This window comes from Sturnus vulgaris, chromosome Z (assembly GCF_052056855.1).
Source record: "Sturnus vulgaris isolate bStuVul1 chromosome Z, bStuVul1.hap1, whole genome shotgun sequence".
NCBI classification, from domain to species: Eukaryota; Metazoa; Chordata; class Aves; order Passeriformes; family Sturnidae; genus Sturnus; species Sturnus vulgaris.
The window spans coordinates 34,136,821-34,160,820 of record NC_142283.1 but is presented as its reverse complement, the minus strand read 5'-3'; the positions used below and the strand labels follow the sequence as shown (position 1 = coordinate 34,160,820).

The following is a 24,000-nucleotide window of genomic DNA, read 5'->3' as shown; positions in this document are numbered from 1 at the left end:
CTGTTCATTTTTCATTAATTCTTCTCGATTTGGCCCTTAAAGTGCTTGCATTTTTCCCCCTTTTTTATTTTCTAGTTGCTGATAGTGCTTTAATTTCCCCCTTTACTTTCACCTGTGACTAATTTATTATTCACCCACTACATTTTAAATTACATTGTTGTCTATATGGGTGTGAATCAGAAAGCTGTGATTAGCTCCTCATTAGCTGATTCCTGAGCTCTCTCAGTCATATGCTGCATGGATATGATGGAGGATGGATCAGTGGATATGAAGTAGTGTATATACACTCAGGGCTGCTGGCTTTTATTGAACACATCAAGAATTTCTTTGCAGCAATTTAGAAAATTGAGGTAGGACATTATTTAGGAATTTGACAAGTAGGTTTTATTTTTTTCCAGTAGATACATACTCCAGTTTTTATGTTGGAAAAAAAGAACACCTAAGTTAAAGTTTAAATGTAGGCACATTTTTTTGGTGTGAGCATGGTGAAATTAAGAATAGGAAAAAACCAAAAATCCTGGAGGATAAAATGTAATAAACTTATTTACACCAAGTTTCTCCCATTTCTAGAGGCTTATGCTATTTTTGAATTTGCCAGGAGTTATTTATTAATTGCACAAGAGAAATAGTGCAGGTTAATCATGTGGCTCTAAATATAGTTCAAGATTCTGAAAATGGTTTGCTGAAAATGCTGTTTGATTTGACGATAGCAGATTTACAATAGTACATGTAGTCCTGCTTTAGGTAGGCATAATGTGATTTGGAAGTTCTATTTTGCTGTGTGCTGTTTTATTCTTCTGAATTATCATGTAACAGGGAGCACTAATTGATGTCACCTTAGAAATATCTTGAAACAAACTTAAAATAATGTTGTTTTCTGGGGATTTTTTAGGGGTTATGTGTGTGTATATGTGTGGTTGTGAAAGGAAGTGTTTGCCTTTTTCATATGAATATTTTTTTTTTCTGCTCTACAAGTGTCTTGAAGGGGTCTTTGAAGGTGCTCCTGTGAAGGAGAAATTGAGAAACTTCATTTCCATGATTGTCAACAGTTACAATATCATATCTAAGGTCAAGTCAGTTTGTAAAAGTATCACCAAGATATTAATGGTAGAAAATGTAAGCGTTCATCTCAAAATTAGGCAAAAGGATGAAGCAGTGATTATTCTTATTGGAGCCTATAATGAGATGCTCAACACATCTTAAAGGGCAAAATTAATTAGTTGATCCACTGAAGACCTGAAGTAGCATACTAGGAGATGGGAGAAATTTCCTTCAGAGGATGTTAACGCTGGTGCAATTATGCTGATAAGCAGTAACTTAAGCCCATTAAAATACATAATATCTTGTCCCTTTGCTGTTTTTAAGGGTTGGACAGTTCATTAACTTGTGCTTTTTGTTTCCATGATAGATAGCAGTAGTCATGGGGTCCTGTACAGCAGGAGGAGCGTATGTACCTGCAATGGCTGATGAAAGTATTATTGTTGGCAAACAAGGAACAATATTCCTGGGAGGGCCACCACTGGTAAGGATGCAGAAGTTTCTAGTGACATGGTCCCTCTCCTTCCCCTCCCCCTAGATCATGCTGCAATAATTGTCCACCTGAAACAGTTGAGACATTCCTTGGTGAGATATTTCTAGATACTCTGTAGATTGGTTTGTATTTTTAAGTATATCCGAATGTTTCTATCCTAAACCAAATCTGTTCATTAGAAGTGTGTATATATAAATCAGATTCTGTCATGGTGTTTTTATAGTACTGCTTTTAGATTGTTGTGCACATTTTAAATGATAAAAATTGTTTCCGTGTTCAATTATGTACTCTCTGGGTTGGACACAAAATTTGAAAAAATCACGGCCATGTGTATTGTATCTCAAAGTCAAGATCAAAGATAAAAGATCTTCTGAAGCAGGATTATTCTCTGTTTTTATGTCAGTTTACTGACAAAGGAGGCACACTTACAATGAAGTTTGTCCTAGTTCCCAGTTTCCTTCCTTGAATCCTTCCTTCCTCCCTCCCTTCTTAGTAAGGAAATTGTTCCTAAAGAAACTGACCTGAAGAATTCCTGTGAATTAAATCTTGCTTTATTGTGGAACTCATAGTAGAATTTGTGACTGTGAAGTACTGCAGTATAATAGCTTGGCACAATAAAAGGAATGCTTGAATGTCCTTTATCATATTAGAAATAACTGTATGTCCTAATGTAGGCTCAGTTCTATATCAATATAAATAGTAATAATGTCAGTCTTTTGCTGACAAAGATTATTCTACTTAACACAAGCTTTATGAGAAAAAATGAATTTTTAGGAATAAATGTTAGTGCTAGAACTAACATATTATCATTCATCCCAGCTATTCAAGTCTTGATGAAACATGGCTGGATAAACTTGCTTTTTTGAAATAATCAATTATCTGTCAAATTTAGTGTATAGACTGGTCTGAGGCAGCATGATGGCTCTGTTTTCATTACAGTCTTTTGGGAACTTTAAGGTGTGCTTCCTGTGACAAAGCCAAATGTAAATCAAATGTCTCTCAAGAGTCCTTCCAACTTAAGCATGCCGAAATGGAGAAATTGCTTTGTAATAGCATTGTTAATGAAGATGCTGCTCCATTGATTGCTGTAGTAACAGAGGAGGCAAAATCTCTTGGAAGTCACTTCCTTCAACACTTAAAATACTGGGAAAATGCGAGATGTCCCATAAAATGATGGGAAAACAGCCACTGACAGATTTATTTGTTGACTAGGTCCTAAGGCATGATTGTGATACTCTAATTAAAAGTCTGAAGGACTCATCCTTTAATGTGATTTAGTGTTTACTTATATAGCTTTGCTCTCATTTCCACAGCATATTTTTGTATTGCATTCTTTTCTTTTAAAGTGAATTTTCCCTCATTGCATCATCATGTTGATAAATGTAAATTTGGCATTTTATACTTCTTTCAAAGTTCAGTGTATAGATGTTTTTTAAATTCTTGCACAGTTGAAAAAAGAAAGAAAAGGAAAAAAGAAAAAAGGAAGAAAAAAGATGTCTTACATTTATACATCTAAAATAAATTCAGAATTTAAGTAGCATATGGAGAGCAAGGGCATGGGACACACAAAAGTACAAGGATAATTTGTTGTCTACCCTAATAAAAAAAGGCATTTCGTTTGAAGTAATTTATTATTTTATGGAGGCTTTCCAAGTTGATAAGAAGAACAAAGTAATCAATAAAAGCAGATGAAGTAATGAATAGCAACTGTGTAATGCATTGGTAATTTATTTACTGCTTATTAGGATTTTCTTATTAGAATTTTCAAATGTCCTACCTAGGTTTATGTTCCTTTTTATCTCGTATTAGTGTTTTTCCGCTTATTTATAGGTAAACATAGAAAAATCTTCCTCAAAATTAAGTAATTCTCTATAAATTTGTCACTGTAATATAGATACTTGGAATTTCTTGTTGACGAGTGGTATAAACATGAATGAAGATACTATTTGAGAATAATATTAGTTGAGTGAGTAACGTGATTTGTACGTCTTTCCTTTGAGATAAGAAAACTAATGTGTTGAAAGACATGAACTTTGTACATCAGAGTGTTAGTAGGTTTGTTACTGTAACTAAGAATAACTGCCCTGGTTGCAGGAACACCTGAGCTGTCCAAGTACAAACCTTTTCAAAAGGTTTTTTGTAAGATATCTAATACCCAGTACGACCCAGAAAGCTGGCGTGGAAGATGAAAAAAAGAGAACCAACTGCTTGTTCTATGGGAATGGTAATAATTTAATATCGCAAGGCATTTAGATCATGTGTGTGTGCCACGGAGATGTAGCACGAGACTTTTGCCAGGATAGACATCTGGAAAAGGATGACCTGAGTCAGGCCTCACGGGAGGACTTGACTAGGCAAGTCAGTGACTGCAAAGGTATTATGAAGTTAGAAAGTTTTAAAAACTTTCCCCATTTTCAGAGGAAGATTTCACAACTATCCTCCAATTTAATTTGTTTCTTAGCAACCTGCAGATGTAATGATCCTTATCTTTGTGCGTATAGATCAAACTTTATTATCTCCACCTGTCAGATTTTCTGTTCTGTAGAGCTTTTCATATACTCACTGAAAATATTCTACTTGCTGCCTTCTAAGCGTCAAAACTACTTCTGAGTCTCATAGCAACTGCCATTCCATGCTGTAGCAGATATTGTAGCCATTATTGAGTAAGCTCTCTTCCCCAAAACATCTCTCCTGTATGAAGAAAATTGGATTGGATTTTATTGCTTACTTGCCTAAAGCAAAGCATCCTGAGGAAGTGAAAAAAGAAAAATCCCTGATGTTACTTATAATCAGTTTTGAGATGTATATGATTTTAAAAAAAAAAGTGAGTGGTACGTACAGTCCACCCTCTAAAACGGAAGTTTTCTTGGCCTCCTTTTTTGGAAAGGTGAGGAGTAATGATTTCATAAACAGGCAGATCTCAGTAGAAGACATTAGAATAGTGTCTCGGTAGAAGAGTGTCACAGTAGTGATAATATTCAGGGCCATTCTTCTGCTTTTTCTTAAGTGGAGTGTCTGTATCCTCATCTCTGAAGTACTACATGGTAGTTCAGGATGTCATGTAGACTTGCAAGCTCTTGTTCCAAAAACTTCTGATTCTTCCTTCTTGAGGGAAAATTTGCTACTTTCTGCGCTCAGAGGTGAAAAAAAGTCTGGTAAAAAGAGGGAATAAGTTTATCAAATTCGTGTGTATCTACCCGGGACTTTTCCTACATATTGACCTCATCTGTTGTGGAAAATACATATTACAGCTAAAATTTATGTCTATTTCTTTTAATAATTTCTAGCTGAAGTAGCTTGAACAGGTGTTTCTTAGGAAATGCCTACATATATAGTTGAGGCACATGTCTTGTTGCAGTCTGCTAGAATTCATGAACCTTAAGGTAACTTCAACCACTAACTCTAAGTAACTTTACTGTTACTTAAAACTACAGTTTGTAGAATGCTCTGCTCCACTGCTGGAAAAGTGATGGAGCAAATACTTGTTCTCACCTGCTCTGACAGAATAAGGCACATTTGGGCTGCAGGGTGCAGCTCTGGGCCCTCCAGAATAAGCCTGAGTGAGACAGTGAAGTTCCATGAAGATGATGGAGTGGAACATCTGTCAAATGAGGAGAGTGTGAGAGAGATGAGAATTTTCAATCTGGTGAAAACATGTCTTAGGGCAAATCTATCCCTACCTTGCAAGAGGGAGTAAAGATAGTAGAGCCAAGCTTCTCATTGCTACCCTGTGATAGGTCGAGAGGCTGCCAAGCACAAACTGAAATACAGTAATTTCTGTTTAGCTGTAAGAAGACATTTACTGCAAGGATGGTCATGCCAAGCCAAGTTGTCCAGAGAGTCCATGGAGTCTCCATTCTTGAGCTATTCAAAACTCATGGTCATTACGTGGTCATTAGCAACCTTCTCTGGTTGACTGTGCTTTGAGCAGAGGAGTTAAACTATGCAATCTCACATGGTGGCAGACAGAGTCCACAGCAGCAATATTGTGATTTGGAGAAGGAAAACTCCACCTCTGAAGAAAAAAAGAAAAGCTATTTTTATAAAATATTTTATGTAATCATTGCACTGTTCAGCTTTGTGCCAAGTTCTGCAGTAGTTAATAGTATGTTGTAACTGGTTGCATAGACAGATGTATGTAATTATTTCATAGAATCATGGAATAAAATAGTATAATCAAATGGTAGAATCACTTATCTTATAATACACCATAAAGGTCATTGAGTCTGGCTATTAACCTCACACTGCCAAATGCACCACTAAACTGTGTATTAAACCCTTAAATGCCACATCTGTAGGCATTTAAATACCTACAGGTAGGGATGGTGACTCAGCCACTACCCTGGACAGCCTGTTCCAGTGCTGCACAACCCTTCCAGTGAAGAAATCTTCCCCACTTCTATCAGAAGTATCTTCTTATGTTCACTGTTTAATGAAGACTCAAGTTAATCATGTCTCTGACAGAAACTTTCCGTTAATTAATTTGCCACACCTTCATAGTCCATGGGCAATTCAAATTTCAAAGCAAAAATCCACTGTTGAAGAAATACCTATACTTAAATGTGTAAACTTGACAGCTTGGAAATGTGTGTGTGGGAATATATGTATATATATATATAAAAGTATATAATTAGTGTGCTACGTTTTTAGACATGAAACTTGGAAACTGAAATCTGTTTTGGAAAAGATTATAGTTTACCCTTCTCTTGCTTGTCCCCTACCTCTGTACTCACTGTGGGTAGTGAATAATAGTTTCTCCAGCTTTCAAGGAATCCTTTTCAGAGCACTTACTGTAGAGAAATGCCTCAAGAAGTTTTCTGTGGTTTTTTTTTTAATCCCAGCAGTAAATGATACTGTTTTGTTCTAAGAAGGAGACCGACCATTCACTCTTACCCTTTCAGGTCTAAGATTACACAGATCTAGGCTTTGGATTGTGCAGTCCTGGTACTTTTATGGAGACATCATACTTGATCCAAGCAGTTACATGCCACTAATATGCTCTTTCAAGGAAAATTATTATTACTAAATGATTGTGTATTTATTGGAAGGTTAACATAATAAAAAATTCCAATGGTTGTTCTATGGTTAATATTTATGTAAGTTAAAATTCACAGAAGTGTTTATGTAGAGAAAGCAAAATTGAAAAATCCTAGGTTTCAGCTGAGGTATTGTTGGCTTGAAACAAAGCATGGAAATATCCCGTTTGAAATTTCATACTAAGTGCTGAGAAAATTTTTGCAAAAAAGCATGTTTATGAGTCCGAAGGATGTGTAAGTGTATGCATACAAATGATGGACACAACAGTAAGTAGAACAGTGGGGAGTATCTATGTAAATAAAAATTACACTACACTAGAATAAGCAAGCAAAGTCAAAAAGTAATTTTTGCGTGATTTTCTGTTGTCGTATTTTGATGCTCTGAGGGAGAGTAAACAGGGAAGTATGATCAACAAAGCATTTTGCAAAGGTTTCTCTTATTACTGTATCTAAGATAGTATAAATATTAACGTAAGACAAGTGTCGACTGTGAAGCTCATTTTCCTTTCCTTGTGTTAGGTTAAAGCAGCAACAGGTGAACAGGTATCAGCAGAGGATCTTGGAGGGGCAGATCTTCACTGCAGGTTTAAAGAAATACTTCCCCAGAGTTAATTTCTTTCATATTTTAGACTTCCCCTTCCCTTGCTCCTGCCCTTCCCTTATTTTATTTTGGGTTTAGATCTTTCTTAAGCTGTGTTTACTTTTTGAAAATTATTTGTGTGGCTTTATCTGATGCTGACTAATTGTTTTATTGTTAGAATATCACAGTTACATTGTGTTACTCTTGTTAGCATAGGTTCCTTACTGCTCTAAAATGTCTAGTGTACTGCAGCATCATGCATAATATGGAGGGTTTTAATACTGAGTCTTAACAGAATAATATGTATTGAGAAAGATAATGCATTTTGCAGATTGTATCTTTCTTACTGCCACATAGAATTTACTACAAGTAAGATCAAAGTAGTTTGTGCTTCTTTTAAAAAAATACTTCTTATCAAACCCCAAAAATATGTGCACTTTCAAGTTCTGCAATTAATAATAAACAGAATTAGATATTACTTCACAGTAAGTTATGTACTGCTGTATAATAAATGTTTATTTGTTACTTCAGTTTGAATTGAATAAAGAATTATTCTGAAGGGCAGTGCATGCGATTTTTGTAAACATATTTTTCTTTATAATTGAAATTAATTTTTGCTGCATATGAACAATGCTTGTTATATTTTATATTGTCATTCAGATTTTTTATTTTGTGAGTCGCTATTTTATTTCATGTCTGATAACTTGAATGGACTATTTTGAAGAAAAAATCAGGCATGGGTTTTATTTTTAAAGTAATTTCATAATAAAACACAGAGCTGAATTGTTGTATCTATATTTTCAAGGTCTTAGAAGCTTTAAAATTTTAAGTTTTCATTGCCTCATATATGTTAGGTTTTTTTCTCAAAGTATTCATCTTTCTATTGTTGTTTATATACAGAAAATCAGGTGTAACAGATCATTATGCTTTGGATGACAATCATGCACTTCATCTGGCAAGGAAAGTTGTAAGAAGTTTAAATCTCCATAAGAAAGTTGATGTAAGTGTATAGAGTCTGAAAACACTGCATTGTTGAAATTAGGAATGCTTTTCTCTGCCTGATTGATATAACACTTGTTTTATAGAACACATATTTTTGTCCATGACTTTACACATTTAAAAAATGGAAGTTATGGTTCTTGTCCTTAAAGATTTCTCTGATGCTTCAGTTCTGCAATTACATTCTTGCTGTATTATTCCCAATAAAACTACTGTGATTAAATGCAAGAGTGAAGCAACTAGAAGAGTGCTTCAGAGTCACAGAACTGCACTTTCAGATTAATCCAGTCTTGCAAGAGATGTGATTTAATTTTAAGCCCACGTGATCATGTCCATGGACTTAAAATTAGATACCTGCTAAAGCATGTTTTTGAATAGACATTTTCTGGGATTATTAAGGAGTTGGAAACCGAGGGGATAGACTTAAATCTTGACAATGGATGGTATTGATTTAAGAATTCCATGTAGTAAATGGGATGGATAGCATATGGGGGTGGAATTGCCTTACTTTATTTTAGTAGGAAATAGGAGAGGGTGAATGGAAGCTCAAGGAAGGCAAGATGTTGTATTCAGTTGTGTGACAAATTTTCACCCGTTTTTCAGAATGCTGCCCACCTTAGAGGGCACAGGGGGAAAGTAAGAAAATAGGAGGACATGCCTTTACAATGCCTGATTTTTTTTATACCATGGAAGAAGTGGAGCACATGTGGAGATATATGCAGAAATAGGAAAAAGGTAACAGTAAGTGAGAAACTGTTATCAACCTTCAGTTTAGAAAACTTGATCTTTATGCAAAATGACAAGCCAGTACAGGCATTTTGATGTTGTTGGGGAAGAGAAGTCTGTGCTCAAAGAAGTTGACAAATGAATTCTTATTGAATTTTTAAGTCATAATTTGAGCTGATGGTTCCTTTGTTGTGTAAATTGTTTTGTTAAATTGCTATAGGTGACTATAGAACCTTCAGAAGAGCCTTTATTTCCACCTGATGAAATATATGGAATAGTTGGTGACCAGCTAAAAAGAAATTTTGATGTCAAAGAGGTATGAGTATTAATGCAAGATACATGTGCCCATATGTACATATACCCATTTTCTTGCAGGAAATCAGTCTTCATATTGTCATAATTGATAATATCTGATTAAGGTACTTATTTCTTTATATTTTTGTCCAGCAGATCCATTGTAATAGCAGTGACTTGTTAACAACATCATAGTCCTTGGTTATACTTTTAAGAAGAATGAGCAAGGATGAGAGATTGGTAAAGCTGACAGAAATGGGAACTCCTAATTGGAAAAGCATTCTATAGAATGCCCAGGGATATGATGGCTGTCTTTTTCTGTCAGTCTTGTGAAAGATGAATTGTTTAAGTATTTACGGAGTATAAGCATCATAAATACTTAAACACCAAAGGATTGAGCTTGCTTCCAGCTGCATACAAAGACTATTGTACTCTACCACAGGTTTAGAGTAATTATCTGCCTTGGAACCTTCATCTGAGCCAATATGCTTTCTCATATTTTGCACAAATCTCACATTCAGAACCTTTTTCTCTACTAGCCAAGTATGTATTTTAGGAGGAGTCTTAATATCTACCTGTCTTAAAATATTTGGCAGAAATTACTAGGATTTGATTTGCATTAAGAGGAAAAAGAGATGAACAGTTTAATTGAGTTCATACTTCACTGTCAAAAGTTGGAATAGTTCAGATTTATGTTCTTTTAAAGTTGAAATAAATATCTTCCAGCAAATGTCTTGCTAGCAGTGGATCTGTATTTATAAAAAATGGCTCCTTTGCATCACAGAGAAACCTCAAATCAGATCTTCGTTATTTTTGTATATCACAAACTCAAGGAAGCCTAAAAAAAATCATATTTTTAGGAAAGTGATTCATGAGTGTATATGTGCTTTTCGTTACAAATGAGAGGTTATTGATTAATGTTTAGTATAAGAAGAAGTTTTTCTTTGAAATTCAACTAATCACGAAAATACTGTTCATGTGTAATTTAGCTCTTTGGTTAGAACATTCTTAAACTTGAAATTCCATTTTTTACAAACATATAGATGAATCACACTTAAAAAACTAAATGGGCTTTGCCTGCCAACCAGACTGTTTATATGGTGGGCTGCTTGATGTTCTATAAATTGAAAGATTTTAAGTTATATGTTATCATGGTGTTCCTTTCTAAACAAATGAAAACCTTGAAGATTAGGAATTTAATGTTATTTTTCCATTTTTTCTTAAGGTCATTGCTAGAATTGTAGATGGAAGTAGATTTGATGAATTCAAAGCCTTGTATGGGGATACTTTAGTTACAGGTAAGTAGAAATATAATTATTCTATATATGTTCCCCATGGTTTTATAGTTGGATTTATTCTGGCTCAGCCACTGATATTTTTAATGACATTTATCCTCAGAAGAATAGCAGTTTCTGTTACCAGGAGAAAGTGTTACCTTTATCTGCTATGGAAAAATAAATGCATGTGGAGATTTACGAATGAATCTCTCTCCTTTAGGATTCGCAAGAATTTTTGGTTACCCAGTAGGAATTATTGGAAACAATGGGGTTCTTTTCTCAGAGTCTGCAAAAAAGGTAAATAGATTATTAGGTTCTTTGCCATTGAGAAATAAAACTTCTGGTGGACAACTTGCACTTGAGATGAGGAACTTCATTAAATAATAAAAAAGGACTGGCTCCACGTTTTTCATGTAAATGTGAGACAGGTATAAGCTGTTAATAAGCTGTAAAAAAAAATTGACCATATTTTAGAAACTATGTTTGGTAGATTTTTCTGATGTGAAAAAGATAGGCTGGCAGCAGGACAGCATTTGGATTTATGTGAATACAGCATAGTTGAAATAGTATATCCTGAAACATACATCTGTTACAAGACAAGTCCATTCTGATTACATCAGATACCCTGTTGGGCATTTCTAACTGCTAACCCTGAGGTACTATGGCAAATCACATCATTGTTTTTGTAATAACTGGAAAATCTAAAACTTGGATTCCAGTACTCAATTCATTGGTTTACCAGAGTTTTAATTTTCATTCTTTGCTGCAGCATCTTCTGGCCTATTAATGAGAATAATGATTGAATATCTGTGCAGTCTCTCAAAATCTGTGAGCTTAAATACCTGTTTTGTGAATGAAAGGCTGTGTGAAGGAATATTGTGCTTTTGTTACACTTAACAGTGCTTTACAGTTTGGACTTCAGGGAATGATGGTGATAAAGAGTATCTGGGTATTGCAAAGTGTTTACCCTGGTCTGTGTTGCTTGCTTTTGTTTTGCTTTTTTTCAAGAAATAACTGTCAGCTGAATTTTTTTGTAATAGCAATGATACATGCTAGTTTTGTTCTAACAGGCTTCTTGAGCAAACAGTGAGGAAATCAATATTGAGAATATATAGAAAAAGGAAGCATTGATGAGAGAGGTGGAGAAAGGAAGTAATTTTACTGGGTTTATTCCCATTATAAAATAATAGACAAAATTGAGTTTCACATGCTGAAGGAATACTTCCAACTTGGAGCACTGCAGTAAATTACATTTTTTTCATCTGACACTTGTTTTAACAGTTATTTCCAGGTAGAAAATAACTCTTAACAGTATTTCTAATACTTTCATTATTCTTCTTACAATTTAGTACTACAACTCTTTTTCCTAACAATGAAAAATATGTAAGGCATCTTCATTTCATTACTTTCACTGGCATATCAGTACTGTAAAAGGAAATTCACTTCTAGAGAAACCTTTGTGCATGATGTTGGTCCTATAAATAACATACCTTAGCAATACTCCTTTTTTCTTCTTGCATTTTTGTAATGAGTTGTTGCACATTTTTCCTCTGATCATCACTGTGCTATTCACATGTTTCTCTGAAGAAGATTATATTTAATTATTTTTCTCTCTTTTTTTTAATAACCTTTGCAGGTTTTGTATAGTGAAGAGGTTAGATGTTTTCTCAGTTGATGTCCTACATAACTTTGTTTTGTTTTGTTTACCAGCAAGTGTATAAATAGAACTTTATAGATTTAGATTAGTTGAAGTAGAGGCTTGGAATCCACTATTTGTAACTTTGCCAAGAAATTGGTATTTTGCTAATAAATAGGGAGAGGGTATCTGCCTTCAGGAGAAGGAGAAAATGTTTTAGCAATGTTACTCATGGCAGGGCCATGAGTAAATAATGTATATGGGCCTTTCCCAGTTTTAGAGAACACTTTCCTTTTGTATAGAAAATGGAGTGATACATTTTTTTGACTGACTGTCTTAATTTCTCTGACAGTCTTACTAAACTCAGTGTCAGATACCACACTGGCGCTGTCCATGGTTTAACTGCACATCGGCTGAGTCACAGCTGTTGAGCTTTTCAATAATAGTAGTAATGCTTTTTAAGGATATTGTTTCTGTTTTACCCATGGTCTCGCATATTTTTGGAGATCTCTTACTTCTGCCACAGAGAATGCATGTTTTGCAGTTAACTATGGGTGAAGGAGTAGTAGTACAGCACTTCCTGATAGAAATACTATGGTGGACTTCAGTGGAAGGATTTAGCACAGACTTCAGAATGCTGGTAGTGATAGCTTCACTTGTCCAGCTTTTCATGTCTTACTCTTTTCTTCCTCTCCACAGGGTACACATTTTATCCAGTTGTGTTGCCAGAGAAATATTCCCATTGTGTTTTTGCAGAATATTACAGGTGAGTAAGATCAAGTTTTTGAGGTTTCACTTTGTTGTAAACTTTGCTGTTAATTGTTGAGGCTATATTTTAATCTCCTGTGTGCTTTGTAGTACCTACATCTCCAGCCTATTTGGAAATCAGCCTGTCAGCAGGTGGTGAAGGCCTTGCCTTATCATTTGCACCTCGGTTCTTTCTGCATGTGCTGTGAAGCACATAGTATGACATATGGCAGAGTATTATAGCATAAAGCTGGTGAGCCTTTTGTTCATGTTATATTTCTTTAGGTTTCATGGTTGGCAGAGAATATGAGGCTGGAGGGATTGCAAAAGATGGTGCCAAGATGGTAACTGCTGTGGCTTGTGCCAATGTACCTAAAATAACTGTCATTATCGGTGGCTCTTATGGAGCTGGAAACTATGGGATGTGTGGAAGAGCATATAGGTAAGTGTTGCTTCAAATTATGACAGCAGACAGAAATAATTTAAGAGAGCATAACCTTGAAGTACTATTCTGAAAAATCATCTGAACTCTTGAAGAAGTTGTGCTGTTTGGGAAAGAGTTCGTAATGAGTATTTCATAAGTAAATAACAGCCTGAAATGTGTAGAGACCAATAAGTCTTATGATTCACCTTGAACTAGGTGAAAGAGGAGACTTCTAAGAGTAAACGTGTTCACATCCTTTTCTTCTATTTCAGTTTTGGTAGAAAAATTGTAAAGTCTTAAACAATCATTGGGCAGTATAGGCTGGTCCTTTATTCTGCATTCATAGGAAGAGTATATCAGCTTGTGCAAAAACTCCTTATTCACTTCAATCAGCCTGTTTTTAGGAGTAAGATTTGTATAACTTCTAAAAATTTTTTTTGTTGACCCTTTGGACATGGCTTATGTGGTTTTTTAAATTTCATTTTTGAAGGTTCCTGATATTATTGAAGTTATTTGGGACATTTAGGAGAAAAATTCCTGTGGGTTCTCTCTCTCAAGAAAGAGAAATTTTTAAAAAAAGGTGTTTGAATAATGGAAATGAACAGAATTTTTACATTTTCAAATGTAATGCTGCAGGCATTGAAGTATGTTGATGTACCTTATTTAAAAAAATTATATATTGTGAAATTGTCACGCATAAAAATGTATTCTTAGTTGAGTGAGAATTAATTCTTCATTTGGAAATACGACAATGTCTTACCTTAATGTTTAATATGTATTTTTTCAGTCCAAGATTTCTGTATATGTGGCCAAATGCTCGCATATCAGTGATGGGAGGGGAACAAGCTGCAACTGTTCTAGCTACAATAGCTAAGGACCAAAAAGCAAGGGAGGGAAAACAGGTATAGCTTTTTTCTTTCATTTCTAGTAAAGTCATTATCACTTATTATCACTGGTAACTCTGTGGGCTAGGAAGGGGTGGAAGAAAGTGAGACACCCGTGAACTATCCCAGTGCCACCTAGTGCACTGACAAACATGAAGCATTTGTGAAATGTTACTGCTTACTTCTTTGAAATGTGAAGTTCATTCTTAACATTTCTTATCTTTGCTTAAAAAGAGGATTATTTCATATACTACTGTATTCTTGTACTTTGTGCACCAAGTTATTAGTTCTACTGAGATGAGCAACCAGGAATCCTCCTTGGTTTGGGAGTGTAAAGAGGAATATGTCAGGAAAGTGTGTCTTTCCAATATGAGTCTTTTCAATTATTATGAAGGTGGCAGTTTTAGAGAAAGTTATCTTGAAATGTTTCACTGATTGAGAATTATGAAGCTTGTAACAGCAGAAGTCTGGAGAGGTTTGGAAAAGTTCTTGTGTATTTCAACATTTTAATTGAAAATTAGAGGTATATTGTTTATATAATAAACATATTTTATTAAATCTTATAGTAATATTTTATAGTTCCACTGCACACTCTCTTCTGCTGAGTTGGGTTTTTTTCATTGCAAGGTTTATGGTTATACTACTACCTTGATCCCATAAGAAGTGGTTTTACTGTGATGTCTTAAAATTGATCATATTTATCATGAATAGTTCATCAGAATAGTGAAGCAGAAAGAACATGTTATCTCAGTGTCATTGCTTTTCAACACTTGACTTGTTCTTTCTTTGGGTAGAATGTACTCACTCTTACTTCTGTCTGTCTTAATTTCCCAAATCCATGATACCCAGAAAGAAGTTCAAGAAAAATAATTAGTAGTATTTAAATGTCAGTCAGATGTGTTAGAAACTTGGAAGTTTTCTGAATTACTGTGACCAGTCTGGATCATAGAGAAACCCAGCGTTAGAATAGCGCAGACTTATTTTATTTAAAAATCTTGCCAAAGGCAACTCAAATTTTTTTTTTCCTATACACTAGCTTTGGTAATTTTTCGAGTGCTAGACATCAATTACTCTTGCATTCAGTTAAGTATATGTTTATTCTCCTTTTTCCACCCACTTAATTTGGAAAGTGCTACTTTAATTTTGTTGTCAAACACGCAAAATTGGCAACTATGTGCAAAAAGAGTAAAAAGAACTTTAGGGAGATAATTTAGGCATTTTCTTCAGGTTGATGCTGTATATAAAGCTCTGCTATCATTGGAGAAGAAAATATTAAAGAGTATTTTATGTGTTTTTTTAGTTGTCTGAGGCAGATGAAGCAGCTTTGAAGGAGCCCATCATTAGGAGATTCGAGGAGGAAGGAAACCCTTATTATTCCAGTGCAAGGTAACATACAAGTAACTATTGTTTTAAAACTTAATTGTAATCATGAGACTTGACATCTAACTCTTGGTATTAAAGAACAGCAGAACAGAGCAGTCAGAAGCAAAGATTGTGTTTGACGTGCATACAAACCAATGTTTTGTCTGTCTTATATCTGGGAACTCCTACCATGAACTGTTTCAGAAGATAGCATGCACTTGCAGAAATTACTTGGCTGGTTCTGTAAGAAATTATATGGTAGTATGGAGTTTCTGTGTTACGTGTTTTATTTTGGACAAGTTTTATATCATTCTTCCTAGTGTAGTATCTGGTCACCTTTCTAAAGCCTATTGAACAATATAATGATTGGCTTCATATGTATTAGGAGGAATTCATTTTAGTGAGGTCCTGCAAGTAGAAGAAGCCAATGGAAAAGGAGCTAGCAGTTCCAAGAAGACCTGAAGCCATTGGCAAATTTCAGGTCATGGTCACGGTGGGTAATTGTATTGGATGATAGCAGTGATGGTGTGGGGCTTTAGCAGACACCATGCTCATGTTTGCTGATAAGTCCTTTACAGCATTTCATGCTCAGGCTGATGAAAGGTGGCATCCTGAAATGATCCAGATATATCTGGAAAGTAGTTTGGGGGCTTTCTTGGCCTTTGATGGTTTTTCTGCATCAGTTTCATCCTGTCATTGCTAAAGTTCCTGCGTATATTTCTGCCTGTGGTGTCCAAAAGCTGATTTTCCACAGGCTCTCAGCTGCTAATGATGGTAGAAGGTAGCATGTTTCAGAGACCCAGATGTTAGCTGTGAAACAGCAGATCTGGCAGTGAACAACCCAGGAGACTCCTGGAGGAGGCAGGGAACAACTTCCTGGTCCAGGTGTCAGACAGACCAGCCAGAGGTTCCTGGGCCTGGTGCTCAGCCCTGCAGAGGGGCTCATTACAGAGCTCGTGGCTGGAAGCAGCCGGGACTGTACCTGGCACACCCTGGATGAGTTCAGGATCTCAAGGAATTTGAGGCGCAAAGAGAAACTCCAGACCCTAAAATTCAGAGTGAACTTCCAGATGTTTAAAGGGTTAATGGATGAGATTGCCTGGGAAACTCCTTGAAGACAGAGGAGCTGATTAGAGCTGGCAGTTCTTTAAAGACAATTTTCTTAGAGCACAAGAGCTCTTTATTCCTGTGTGTAGGAAATTGAGTATGGCAGGCTGGAAACTGTCATGGCTGAGCAAGGGTTTTCTTCTGAAAGTGAGGAGTAAGAAGGAGATGTACACATTGTGGAAGCAGGGACAGGTAACCTGGGAAGAGCTCCTTCTTCATGATCAGAAGTAAGATATGAAATTACTGTTAGCTTTCACGCTTTTCTGTAGAGATAGTGGAAAATACTTGACTGAGATATTTATACTTGGGAAATAGACATGGATTTTAATGTTTCATCAAATGAATACCTTCATCAGGCTTGATCTTTAATGGGTGGTAAAAGAAATAGCACAGAAGTTTTTAACAGCTGACCTTGTGCTCTAAGGCAAGAAGGAAAAATGAAGGAAAAATGAAAAAAAAGTATTATTTTTTTAATAACTGAATTTTAAGGAGAATAATATTCCACTTACATAATAACGTTTTACAAATGAGTCAAACTGTCTGTATTTTAAGTTAATCCCTACTCCAGAGGACATGAATAATGTGATTTTCTTCTTACATTTGCTTTTTTTTATATGTTCACTGGAAACAGTTAGACCCTTTTACTCATGACTTATTTAACATTCAATATATTAGATATATTAGCAATATAAAAACTTATCCTGTCCCAAAAACCAACAGATGATTGTCAGTATTTACAACAGTAAGTTACTAATCTGTAAGAAAGCATTTTTACGGGTAAAGACTAGCATTTAAAAAAATCACATTTTTTATTTTTAATAATGTCGAATTTTTAGATATGAAACTTGAGAGTTTAACACCAGCTTTGTGCTCTCTGATGAGCAACTTTTACCAGTTTATGTTTTCATAATATCTGGCTATTTTGTGAAGTTAAGTTGCAAATCTGGTAATCACCCCAGCAAATAGCTCAAATTTGCCCAGCCTAGGCGTTAGAAAGTGCTTTTAGTGCTAGGTGATGTGTCATTTATTTGAAAAAGCAGGGTAGTTATGCACTTCTAACTGTTTCCTCTTGGAAAGGAAATCTGACAGTGCATAGATGTGAGTTGGCTGAGAGCTAGCGTGGGTCTGGATTGCATGTGGTTGGGTTCATGTGACGCTGCACTCAAGATAATAAGCCCAGCTGAGACACGAAGTCAAATGTCAGAGCTGAAATCCCACTGAGGCTTTATGTGGCCATAAGCAGTGAAGGTGAATGCCTCTTCTCACAAAGGAGTGCTTTTGACAACAGTGTGTGAGTGGCTCAGGTCAAAGCAGTCCTAGCTGGTTTCACCTTTCAGTTTTAATAGGTGCAGTCTGCATTGTCTAGGAGCTTTTAATTGCTCTCTTGTAGAGTTAATTGGATATTTCGGTGGATATACTCATGTTTCCTGCCTTTCATTATTTGCATTAATTAATTCCTAAGCAAGATCTCAGATCAATAGTTCAGAAGTTTTCATTACTGTGGAGTAGGTTGTCCAAGCAGAAACAATGAGGTGACGTGGATTACAGTCTTCACAGCAAGTATACTCAGGGGGAAGGCTGTACCACTCACCTTGCACCTTGGAGACAGCCCTTTCCTCAGCCACCATCAGCAGCTGCTTATTACCAAGTATTTGCTGTAATTCAGGGAGGAGTAACCTGTCCCTTTTGCAGCCCATTCTTGTTGGGCTCCAGGCATGGCAAAACCCCAGCTGATTGTCAACCAAATGTCAGGGTACTGTAATTGAAACTGAATCTGACAGCCCGTGTTTTCTAAGATTCCTCCACCAAAAAGTTCAGCAAGGAAACTCTAACAAACAGCTTTGCATTTCTGAGAGAACAAAAACGATAGATGAGCACAAAGATTGTTGTCAGTGTTGCTGCTTGTGTGCAGCTGGTTTGGAGACTCCCTCATGCTGTCCTCCTGCCTGATGTCAACCTCACCCATAATAGCCATTGAGATTGATGTGACCTTTCCACTTGACTTCATCAGGCTTTGAATCAAACTCTTATCAGTAATAAGGAGAGAGAAAGAAAATGCCCTACCGATCTTAAAAGAAAAGAAAATATCCCTGTTTATTCTGTTTATAATATTTTGCTTAAAAGTCATAACTTCCTATATGTACAGGAAGTCAATACTGCTCCCTGCAGTTGTATTTTCTAATCAGACTTTAACCAGTTTTTTAATTAGAACCTTTCACAATGAGCAGTCTTAATTAATGGCAGTCATTAGGCAGTACCCTTTTTAATGAGCTATATTAATCTGCTCACAGGTTTCTTAAAAGATTTCAGTGGTTTGCATCTTAACAAATTACACAAGCTTTTTACTTTAGGCAACTTCATTTCTTTTACTCACACTATCTCAATTACAGATATTTTATGAGTGTAGTGTGACTCATGTTCCTGCAATGGGGTTTTAATAGATAGTTTAATTATTAATGTTACATCCCAGTAGAGATGTTTAGTTTTCTTTAAACAAAGATAAGCTGAAGCCAGGGGTGACTATGAAAGCAGTTTGACTTCCATACAGCATAAAATCTCTACGGTTGTCAGTATAAGTCAGTTGTGTTTTTACCAAAAAAAGGGGAAAAGAAAAAACCAACCCAAATCTGCCATTAAAATATGTTTCATATTTGGATATTTATTACAGCAGTAATCATGATGAAGTTGAAGTTTGCACTAAGTTGGTGATTCTTTTGGAGTCAGTTCATCCCTGCCCTTTCCAGGCCCTGAGCAGATGTGTTGAACATTTTAAGTATTATGAATTCCCTCATTCTGTTTCAATGTGTCTCATAAATAAGAAAATTAATTGCAGGTATTTATAGGGGGGAAAAAAGTTTATAAGCAGAGCAAACAAACCTGTAGCAGTCAAAGCCAAAATTTGCTTAAGAATAAAAATTACTATATTTGAGATTGTTCATAAAGCTGGGGTTTTTCTCATTGTCTTAAGAAAGCAGAAGGTTGGGATTGATTTGACCTCAGTAAACTACTTTTATTTTCACTATAAAGGAGGATTTTCTCCATTCCTTTGGCAGATTAATCTGATTGTATTCATCATAACTAAATCAAAATATAAATACAAGGTGAAGGAAAAAAAACCCATATGCATTAAACTTTGGTAATGCACATTATGTGAAGTTGAAAGTATGGAAAATATACTGTCCTGGTCATTCTGTCATGCTAGATGATATTAAGCTACAGCCATTGTCTTGAGAAAAATGAAGAAAATTCAAATATCTCTTAAGTAAGTCTCTCTAAACCGACGTTGCACTTCTCTTCGGCTATTTTGCACAAAAAAAGCTTCCAATTGCTTTTGCTTTTGTATGGTAAGAAGCACTTTCTCTGAGTCTTTTCAATTGAGTATTGCCCAAATAAGCCCAAATATTTTATTGAGTTACAACTTAAAATTTAGTTAGTGCTTAAGATTTAGAGACACAGTTAGGAAAGAAGTTAGTCACAGGAGTCAGACAGCAGAAGCTTAGACCATATACTTTATCCAAGTTGTGATACAGACAGCTCTTGAGTTATCTGAAACAGAATTTGCTGTTACTGCCACTTCCATGCAGATACAAGTGTGGCTGTTAGAATATTCCAGTGCTTGGGTTACTAGCCCACTAGAAGGGAGGTACTGAGAATACTAAAATGAAAAATCAGTGCTACATTTTTCTTATATTTGTAATTTGGGTTTATAGCAGGGGGTCTTTTTGCTATGCCAGAAGTTTTTCTCCTTTTTACATTTGAGGAAATTCTTTACTGTGAACGTGGTGAGGCACTGGACTAGGTTTCCCAGAGGAGCAATCCTCTTCCCCATCTCTGGAAGTGTTCAGTGCCAGGTTGGATGGAGTTCTGAGCAAGCTGGTCTAGTGGAAGGTGTCCTTGCCCAAAGTGGGGGGATTAGAGCTAGAGGATCTTTAAGATCCCTTCCAACCATCATTTTTCCAGAATTCCTTCTCTGCTTGTTGGGACCTGGCAGCCAGGTCAGTAAGTGCCACAACTACTGTGGTGCAAGACTTCTTAAATCGAAATTTGATTTTCACTCCCGAAAATGAAAGAGCCTCATTTTGCCCAATTAGCAGCAAAGTCTTCCCTTCTCCAAACTCTTCCTTCTTCTGTACTTCGGTTTTGCTCTTGTGCCCCATTTAGTTTAACAGTGTCCTTCTTGAGAAGCTGCACCATGGTAAGATTTATTTATAGCAGAGTATTCTTTCTGAGCTGGGTATCCTTTTTATTCTCTAATAGTTTGAAAACATGCTTGTAGAGCTGAGCCTGAACTCTTGTGCCTGGTCTCGTTCAAGATGTCTTCTACTGCAGTTGCATTTTGTGCATCATAGGATAGATGCACCTTGTAAAATAAAAAGTATATATTGTCAATCTCTTAGTATATTTATCTGGTTTGATCAATATTCCTTTCACAGCAAATGGCAAAATAAAGAAAATGTGGAAAACACTCAGGTGTCTGCTGCTGCCTTGAATTTATCAGCATGTATTCATACACAGTTTGAAGTCCTCTTGGGGATGAGATTGGCACATTTAGGATTAAAAGAAGAATGCAAAATATTTTGTTTCCTGTCTAAGAGATTTTGCTAAATTAATCTCGAAACAAGATAAAATTTGTAGATGGAACTTCAGTTAGAAAGGAAAGGCTGTGTCTTCTCTTGGTAGAGTCAGTCTTGGCTCCCTGTTCATGACTGTTTCTTGTATTTTTAAGTTTTCCACAAAGAACAAGGCATTGCCAACACTGAAGTAAGTTCACAAAACATGCAAAGTAAGTCACTCTAGGGAAAGATGGGATGGAGGAGGAGCATCCCTGTCTTAATCAAAGATACTGTGCATATGTTCTGCAGATGCTCATTAAAGTATGTGTTTAAGTGAGACTAGGTTTCAATGAGCAGTGTGGTATCTTGTTTGCATATTGTGCTGAGGAAATAACAATTTTTACAGTTTCATGGCCTGCTGGGAATTTCAACATGGATTTTGATTTAGGTAGGATGGAGCTTCATTGAGAGCTGATGCCACTAAGGATCTTAATGTTTGGATAATATCAAAGAGACTATTTACAAGTGTTGGTGATTTTGGGGACCTGGGAATTTGATGATTGCTCATTTATAATTTAATTGCCTTCAGGCCTGGGTTAAGGAGGGTAGTATCTTCCAGTTGTTTAGAAATGAACTTAATAGTAAAGTAAATGAAAGAAATTGTGTTGGGTTTTGCTGAGGTAGAGTTCATTTTCCCACAGCAGCCCTCATAGAGCTGTGCTTTGCATTAGTAGCTGGAAAGGTGTTGACAACACAGCAGTGCCTTGCTGAGCAGTGCTGGCACAGCACCAGCCTCTCTCCAACATTTTCCCCCCATCAGTATTCTGGGGTGGGCAAGATCCTGGGAGGGGACACAACTAGGCCTGTTGATACAAACTAACTAGAGGGGTATTCCATAGCATATGACTTCAGCTCAGTTCCAAAAGCTAAGGAAAGGAGGAAGAAGGTGGAAGATTATTTGCAGTCTGCTTTCCCAAGCAAATGCTGGTGCCGAAGCCCTGCTTCCTGGGAAGTGACCAGACATCATTTGCTGATGGGAAATAGAGGATAAAGTTGTTAACCTTTTTTTTCCTCTTTGTGCACATGCAAACTTTAATTTATGCTTTAGTAAATTGTCTTATCTCAACCTATTTTTTTCCATCTTATATTCTCTCCTCTGTCCAGCTGGGAAACGGAAGAGATAGAGCTGCCCTGTGGGCACTTGGAATCCAACAAAGGTCAACCCGCCACAGAAATTCTGAAAATACTTGAAATTTATTCTGACTTTTTAACGATGAAATAAACACTTGTATCATCCTCATCTGGAAGTTGAATTAACCTGAATAGTGTAAATAATGATGTGACATAATCCTTAAAGTGCAAGCATTCTTAATAGAATTAGATAGGTCATTGACAGATAGTCATTATCCGCCTGAACATTAACAAGCAAAGAGGGCTTTTTTTTCTTGAAGGAGATTATTAAGTTTGAAGAATCTGTTTAAATTATGTAGGTCTGACATTCTTTACTTACCTAAAATATGTAAGTTGTTCTAGAAGACAAATTCCCATGGAGAAATGCACACCGGTCTATTGCATTGATGAATAGCATGAATTGACTCCATGGTTTTGAATATAATTTAGTTCTTTACTTTTTCTTTAATATAAAGCGCTTCCAGTTTCATGGCTTTGGAAGTATACCAGCTGTATATGTTGATTTCCTTTAATTATTAAAAGTTTTGGTTTGTTATGTTTTTGGTTTTTCTCTAGATTATGGGATGACGGAATTATTGATCCAGCTGATACAAGACTGGTTTTGGGCCTCAGTCTCAGCGCAGCACTAAATGCACCTACAAAGAAGACAGAATTTGGAGTTTTCAGGATGTAAACTTGAACATGTGATTGTCAGAATTACTTCTATATATTTTATTTGGGACTGGGCACACTAACTACAATATTGCGGTGATTAAAAATAAAGATTTGTCAGATGCTATTTTTAATGAAACTTACATCATTATTTTCACTAACTGTAATTGTCACACAGTGCTTCCATTTTTTGATAGTGATTTGAGATTAGTCATTTAAGTACTTATATAACTGTATTGCATGAATAAATTGCAGGTTCTAGCATTATACTTCGTGTTTAACAAGAAACTATTGATACTATCTCTTACATAAATAAATGTGCAAAATAAGGTACATATCAGTGGTTATCAGTTTCTTTTAGTTCTTTTCTGTATATCTCCTATAAATGTACTTTTGCAGTCCAACAAAGAAAAACCCACATTTGCTAATAAATAATTTTGGTGAAAGAGAAGTGCTGTAAGGGCAGCCAGGGATTTCAACACAGCATGAAATTACAGATTTCGTGTTGTTGTCATCTTGTTCTATCTCTGGCTTTCATCCAAAAAACATTGCTTTTCTGTGTGGCTCCCTGAAGTCAAAACAACTATTGAACCAGGTGGATGCATAATGTTTTCTGGAAGAGATAGGAGGCGTGTGCTGGTATCTGTGAAATCAGCAGGTTGCTGAGAGCATGGGGACAGGGTTTGGCTGCAAAAGTATTTAAACATCTTGGCATGGGGTCCTTCTGGCAATTTTGGTTTCACAAAGGCAGAGTGTTCTCTCCACAAGGATCAATGCTTCGCTCAGAGCAGAAGCCTGAAATCCATTGACTTAAGGAGTTTTGAGATGCTGGAGTGCTTTGGTTATTCTGATTTATTTAGGGTAGCTTTGTTGGAGTGTAAAGTTTTTCAAGAATTCACTGTCCGTCATTTCATTTGTTCTCTTCGGAAACATTGCACCTTGTAGAAACTACATACTGTTCTAGCTGGGAACAGGAAGGTGATTTCTTTTTATCTAGCTTTG

At 35.9% G+C, this 24,000-nt stretch overlaps 1 protein-coding gene across 2 annotated transcripts in view; it reads left to right on the top strand.

The window, feature by feature from the left end:
- Positions 1-23,333, top strand: part of MCCC2 (methylcrotonyl-CoA carboxylase subunit 2) — a 36,893-nt gene extending 13,560 nt beyond the window's left edge. For both annotated transcript variants that reach the window (XM_014887112.2, XM_088155841.1), the window contains exons 7-17: positions 1,409-1,522; positions 7,087-7,151; positions 8,048-8,147; positions 9,093-9,188; positions 10,392-10,464; positions 10,664-10,740; positions 12,779-12,845; positions 13,112-13,268; positions 14,038-14,152; positions 15,435-15,520; positions 22,903-23,333. In XM_014887112.2, coding sequence (XP_014742598.1) covers positions 1,409-1,522; positions 7,087-7,151; positions 8,048-8,147; positions 9,093-9,188; positions 10,392-10,464; positions 10,664-10,740; positions 12,779-12,845; positions 13,112-13,268; positions 14,038-14,152; positions 15,435-15,520; positions 22,903-23,020 — 1,068 coding nt within the window. In that variant the 3' untranslated portion in view covers positions 23,021-23,333. The remainder of the gene's footprint in view (positions 1-1,408; positions 1,523-7,086; positions 7,152-8,047; positions 8,148-9,092; positions 9,189-10,391; positions 10,465-10,663; positions 10,741-12,778; positions 12,846-13,111; positions 13,269-14,037; positions 14,153-15,434; positions 15,521-22,902) is intronic.
- The last annotated feature ends 667 nt before the right edge of the window (positions 23,334-24,000 follow it).